The 6002-nt window shown below is 37.7% G+C and overlaps 2 protein-coding genes across 2 annotated transcripts; one reads left to right on the top strand and one right to left on the bottom strand.

Annotated features, from left to right (window-relative positions):
- Window positions 1-2176: 2176 nt before the first annotated feature.
- Window positions 2177-4167, bottom strand: LOC105141044 (transcription factor bHLH91-like). Its single transcript, XM_011048130.1, has 3 exons — window positions 3265-4167; window positions 2723-3142; window positions 2177-2598 (listed from the first exon to the last, which is right to left on the bottom strand). The coding sequence occupies exons 1-3, from the start codon at window positions 4126-4128 to the stop codon at window positions 2491-2493; spliced, it is 1392 nt and encodes a 463-aa protein (XP_011046432.1). The 5' UTR covers window positions 4129-4167; the 3' UTR covers window positions 2177-2490.
- LOC105141063 (transcriptional corepressor LEUNIG-like) lies at window positions 4127-5603 on the top strand. Its single transcript, XM_011048154.1, has 4 exons — window positions 4127-4169; window positions 4285-4397; window positions 4510-4707; window positions 5166-5603. The coding sequence occupies exons 1-4, from the start codon at window positions 4127-4129 to the stop codon at window positions 5307-5309; spliced, it is 498 nt and encodes a 165-aa protein (XP_011046456.1). The 3' UTR covers window positions 5310-5603.
- The last annotated feature ends 399 nt before the right edge of the window (window positions 5604-6002 follow it).

Below are 6002 nucleotides of genomic sequence, written 5' to 3'. Positions count from 1 at the left end.
AGATTGGTGGTGAAAGGATATTCTCAGAAAGAAGGAATAGACTTCAATAAGATATTTTCTCTGGTGGTATGACTTACGACAATCAGAGAAGTCTTGGCAATGTGTGCTATATTTGATCTTCACTTGGAGCAGTTAGACGTGAAAACTGTATTTCTTCATGGAGAACTTGAAGAAGAAATTTATATGCTCCAACCAGAAGGTTTTGTTAAAACAAGTAAGGAGAACTTGGTTTGCAGGTTGAACAAATCTCTATACGGTCTCAAACAGGCGCCGAGGTGTTGGTATAAGAGATTTGATTCCTTCATAATTAGCCTTGGGTACAACAGACTCAGTTCAGACCATTGTACGTATTACAAGAGGTTTGAAGAAGATTTCATCATTTTGTTGTTGTACGTGGATGACATGTTGGTGATAGGCCCCAACAAAGATCGAGTCCAAGAATTGAAGGCACAGTTGGCTAGGGAATTTGATATGAAGGACTTGGGACCAGCAAACAAGATTCTAGGGATGCAAATTTACCGAGACAGAAGTAAGAGGAAGATTTGGCTTTCTCAGAAGAATTATTTAAAGAAGATCTTGCGACGCTTCAACATGCAAGATTGTAAGCCAATTTCCACCCCACTTCCTATTAACTTCAAATTATCCTCAAGTATGTCTCCTAGCAATGAAGCAGAGAGGATGGAGATGTCTCGAGTACCGTATGCATCAGCAGTGGGAAGTTTAATGTTTGCCATGATATGTACAAGACCAGACATTGCACAAGCAGTGGGAGCAGTTAGTCGATACATGGCAAATCCTGGTAGAGAGCATTGGAATACTATTAAGAGGATCTTGAGATACATCAAGGGTACCTCAGATGCTGCATTATGTTATGGAGGATCAAAATTTATTATCAGAGATTATGTTGATTCAAATTTTGCTAGTGACCTTGAAAAAAGAAAGTCAACTACAGGCTATGTGTTCATAATTACAGGGGGAGCTGTGAGTTGGGTCTCTAAACTACAAATTGTTGTAGTGTTATCCACAACAGAAGTCCAACCACTTAAGTCAACAATGGTGGGAGAAGGTGAAGCCATCCTTTTACACCATAGTAAAAAATTGTAGGCACCAAATTGGTGCTACTTGTCCTACCCCTTGTCTTTTGCATAGATGCTTGCCTATAAATAGGCAATGCATTCAAGCATTATAGACACACCACAAGAGAGAAACTTGAGAGCAAGTAGAGAGAAAGAAGAGAGGGTGAGGAGAGAGTAATCCCACAAAATTATGAGGTATTTATGAGATAGTAAGTGAGGTGTTTTTCTTCTAGTAATAGAGAGATTTCGGTTGTTCTTCTATTATTAGAGAAAAGTTGTATTTTCACATTACTTAGTAAAATTCTTCTATACTTGCCTATGGACGTAGCCCAATTAGATAAACCACGTAAATTCTTGTATGTTTTATTTTTCATTTTATCTTGTCCCTTATTTTTTGTCTTGTCGGGTTTGCATGTTAGTATCCTAACATAAAAACCTTGATTCTTTTGCAATATTGAGGGCGTCTCTCCTTTTATCTTGGTTTCCTTAAGATTAGTGTGTCTCTCTCGATTCGGAAATCTTGTTATGGTTCAACAACAATAGTTTATGCAAAAGACTACAGGGCACCCAAAACAAAGATGATAAAACAAAACTTGAATAGCCAGCGTTGTGTGGTTCTTTCATCGACGAAGAGGGCAAACTGACCTATCCTCGTTACGCTCTACAATTTCACAGAAACCTGTAGCAGCCGCATGCATATGTAGAAACATTGGTGAGTTTGTGGCATATGCTAATTCAAACTGCTTCTCAAAATACTTGTTTGCCATTATGGATAAATAAGGTGCCAATTTGTAATAGGAGTGGATGAAAATGGTAGCGAGCAAAGAACTCCACAAGGAACATTTCTGTCAGAAATGGCTTACTTCTTTTGAATAATCTGATGGGCAAAAGTGAAGCCTGTCATGATCATTTTATTAGTTTCTGAGATAAACTCTTAAAAGCCAACCATCTCATGGATAATTCTAAAATTGGCCTAAAACGAATATACAACTCTTTCACTCCATGAACATAAGACTAAACTTCATTCCTGATTCAATGCTGTGTCAGTCAGTATTTAAGCGAAGCTGAAGTTTACTTTATATGGGGTGGAGCCTAGAATGTTTAATTAATGATCATTTGATTGATTTATTCTGTGCAAGTTTACAAGATTCTGCAAAAACTAATCAGACCATGCTACATGATTCACCAACATTACAAGGAACATAATTAATTAGCATAAACTTGAAACTTAAGAAACATAAAACAGAAGTCCTATGATTATCCTCTCACCAACATTATAACTACTGCTATGTGTATCTTGACTATTAATTTCCAATTGTTCCATCAACACAGGAAAAGAGTGATTGTCTAAACAAAAGCACAGAAAAAAAGGGGTTTATATTTCTAACTAGGAATATGATGCCCTCCGACACTACTAACAACTGCCTGCTGGTACACTGGTACTGGATGCATGCTGTCCGTCCACAACCTCAAGCAGTTTGTTGGCTATTCCACTAGCATAAACACATGATCCTTCGTTTATCTGCAACATCAAGAGTACATGTCTTAATTAATGTCCATCGAAACCCACCATTTTAGTTAATTATGTGCATAACATAAGGAATTAATTAATCAAAGCTGCTAGCTGATACATGGTAAAAACTGACCTTAGTGTTGAACAGAAAGCTGTAGTAATCCCCAATAAGGCCACCAGCAGCATGGTGGAGATCAAGCTGAAGCTCATCAAGGACTTTGGAAACAGATAACAAGCAATTAACCTTCTTTCTCTGAACAAGTTTAATTGTAACTTCATCTTCGATTAGGCGAACATCTACCTCGGTATGCTTGGATTTCCTCTGAAGCCAAGAACTCCTTAATGAACCATTATTGTACCTTGACTGATCTTGTTCAACCTTCGTGTTAGAATTCTCAAGAACGTCTACCCCACCATCTTCTTCAGTCTTGCGCCTTTTGATTCTCTCTCTGCCGTTTCTCCTCTTCTCCACTAGTAATTTCAGCTCCTCAACCGTCCGAAGAAGTTCTTTGATATAGTTAATTGCATCTCCAACCACAGATGCCCTATCATTCTACCCCACCAAATAATGTATAATTAGTATCCAAGTATATGAAACCAAATAATTCTGATTATATATAGTAATCAGGCAAATATGATGATAGAGTTGATCAGGTGATATTTATTAAGCAGTACCTTGGAAGGATTTGGAACCAAGTTCCTCAAGGCAGTATACTTTCCATTCAAATGCTCTCTCCTTTGGCGTTCTGTTGCAAAATGCTTAGTAACTTTGCCAGATTTCCTGATTCCCTTGCCAATACACGCCATTTCTGCAGTAAACTCAAAAACCCCATCTCCATGACCCCCATCTTGGTAACTTAGACCTCCTCCACTTAGTCCATCCACGTGATCACCCCCTTGGCCACCGCCAAACAAGGGTGCAGGCAAACCATAGCCATGTGGTGGTAAAGAATGAACCAATTCCCTAAACTGTGGAGCAAGTGGGTTTGAGTCGAAAAGCACAGATGTACTGTCCACCCCCATAAAGCCCGATGGAGTCTTATTGGCAGGGTTTGTAAAGGAAATTGATGAATTAGGAAGCATAGTAGATGTTGATGTGCATCTGGGCAAGTTGAAAAGATTAAGAAGGTCAGGTGGCAAGGAGGATGGTGTATTAGCAGTAGCATTAAAGTTGCCATTTTGATCAAGTACTTGGTGCATCTCTTGGAATTGAATGGTATTGGGATCCCAATTTGAGGGGTGGTCATATGACAGGACTTGATGATGATTTGTAGGGTACTGTTCCATTAAATGGTGGCAGTTGTTGTTAAAAGCCATGTGATGTTGAAGTTGAATTTCTTCCATAGAGGCAGCAGCAGCAGCAGATTCTTCTTGGTGGTAATGATTAGAGAGCTCTTCCATGGAGAGCTTGAGACTTTCTTCAAAGCTGCTTGTGGTACTGCTACCTGTCATGAATGGTGAAACTTGACAAAACCCATCATCATTCCCACCTTCTACTATGGAGTTGTTGGTTTCAAAGCAGGCTGTCTCTTCATACATGTTTAGGATGATCAATCTACCTTGGTGCCCTTTTATCTCCTGCAATATTAGCTAGAAACCAATAATTAGACACCCAAAAAGGAAAGCAAGAAATGAAATGAAATTTATGAGTTCATGATTAAAAACAAAAAAAAAAAAAAACTTCCACTTAGGGAGGCAATGCACAAGTGAGATTTCAAGCTAGAGTTGGACATCTACTAGCTGCAGCATCAGATAAAGTGGTGACCATCTTTGATGTCGAAACTGATAGGCAGATTCACTCATTCCAGGTATCGCTCATAAAGAAATATGCTATAGTTTGTAATTTAAATGTCTGCGCATTATTTTTCAAAAATAATTTCATTGTTCAAGTACATAATTATCCACTCCTCTTATTTCCAGGGGCATTCTGAAATGGTAAACTACATATGCTGGGATTCAACTGGAGATATTTTGGCTTCGGTTAGTCAGAACTTGGTGAAGATTTGGTCGATGGCCTCAAGGGAGTGCATTCAAGAGCTCAGTTCCAATGGGAACCGGTTTCATTCTTGTGTTTTCCATCCAAGTTACTCCACTCTCTTGGTTATTGGAGGAATCTCAGTAAGTCGCATTCCTTTATAGAATCATACTACAGACAATAATGGATGAACCTTTCTGATGACTGGCTGTTGATTTTATTGTAGATATCACCTGTCATTCCATGGTTAAGACATTGGTTCATGGTAGTAGTGATTTTAGTACACAAATAGATGGTGACAATTCTTGTTGATATTTCCGCTTCACACCAGCAAGGCTAATTTCAGGCCTTCTCTAAATGTTTCAGGAATGAGCCTGTAGTCCTTCCTCCTAACATGACATCTGAAACCAGTCCAGTGCTGAATATCTTTATAGCTAGGGTTTTCCTTGTTCATGAGATCAAACTTTATTTTTTCCAGCATCAGTATCTTTGCTACAATATCACTCACATTCCAAGCATAGCAATGAATTCAGCTTTTCTTGCTCCTATCTTTGCCAGATTTCTTGACATACTGAAATTGTTTTTTCAAATGTGGCTGCAGTCATTGGAGCTATGGAACATGGCCGAGAATAAGAGCATGACAATCCCGGGGCACGAGAACATAATCGCAGCCCTGGCACAGTCACCCGTCACTGGGATGGTTGCTTCTGCAAGCCATGACAGCACTGTCAAGTTATGGAAATAAATCCAGAATGTGGCCGCATGGTGATCAGTCGGTGCTGCTCTCACTTACATGTAGATCCTAAAGCTAGCAGTCACATGGTGGTTAGATCACTTGTATAATTTTTTTCTTTTCAACTGCTACACAGCATATAAGTGTTGCTTATAGGATGGTTTTTTTCATCGTTAAAAGTAATAGAGCACGAAGCAAGTAATTAAGCTAGTAAACCTAAGAAAATAGTTCTAGGAAAAAAAAATCCCGAGAAATGTTTTATTCATAGCTTAATGAATACATAAATAGGTAGCGCCTGAATATAAATGAAGGTTCTCGAGTTGTCAGCCAGGAATATAAAAAAAAAAGGCAAGTTGCTATAAGCAAAATAATATACGTAAAGTGTTTATTTATTATTATTTTTTATCTTAAGATAGCGGTTCGTTATTATACCAGTGAGAGAAGATTCTTAGGTTTTCTCAGCCAAATAAAAAATGCAAGTTGCTAGAAGCAAAATAATATACGTAAAGTATTTATTTATTTATTATTATTATTATTTTAAAATTCATGCTTCTGCACTGTCGTGTTTGTCGTATATTATGGTATTTACTGTTTTTAAAATATATTAAAATATTTTTTTTTTATTTTTAATATTATCACATTAAAATAACTAAAATATTTTAAAAATCATTTTAGATTATAAAAACAATCACTACCGAAGACCAT

The sequence above is a fragment of the Populus euphratica genome, unplaced genomic scaffold (genome assembly GCF_000495115.2).
Source record: "Populus euphratica unplaced genomic scaffold, PopEup_1.0 scaffold131.1, whole genome shotgun sequence".
Classification (NCBI taxonomy): Eukaryota; Viridiplantae; Streptophyta; class Magnoliopsida; order Malpighiales; family Salicaceae; genus Populus; species Populus euphratica.
This window is presented reverse-complemented; position numbering and strand designations above follow the sequence as displayed.

What these genes read in the sequence shown, in the direction of transcription:
- LOC105141044 (XM_011048130.1), bottom strand. Translation starts at nt 4,128, where the DNA reads ATGTATGAAGAGACAGCCTGCTTTGAAACCAACAACTCCATAGTAGAA. An exon ending in TGGTTCCAAATCCTTCCAAG is followed by an intron (nt 3,143 to 3,264) that starts GTACTGCTTAAT and finishes TTGGTGGGGTAG; the next exon opens with AATGATAGGGCATCTGTGGT. An exon ending in GCTTTCTGTTCAACACTAAG is followed by an intron (nt 2,599 to 2,722) that starts GTCAGTTTTTAC and finishes TTGATGTTGCAG; the next exon opens with ATAAACGAAGGATCATGTGT.
- LOC105141063 (XM_011048154.1), top strand. Translation starts at nt 4,127, where the DNA reads ATGTTTAGGATGATCAATCTACCTTGGTGCCCTTTTATCTCCT. An exon ending in TTGGTGCCCTTTTATCTCCT is followed by an intron (nt 4,170 to 4,284) that starts GCAATATTAGCT and finishes CCACTTAGGGAG; the next exon opens with GCAATGCACAAGTGAGATTT. An exon ending in GGCAGATTCACTCATTCCAG is followed by an intron (nt 4,398 to 4,509) that starts GTATCGCTCATA and finishes TCTTATTTCCAG; the next exon opens with GGGCATTCTGAAATGGTAAA.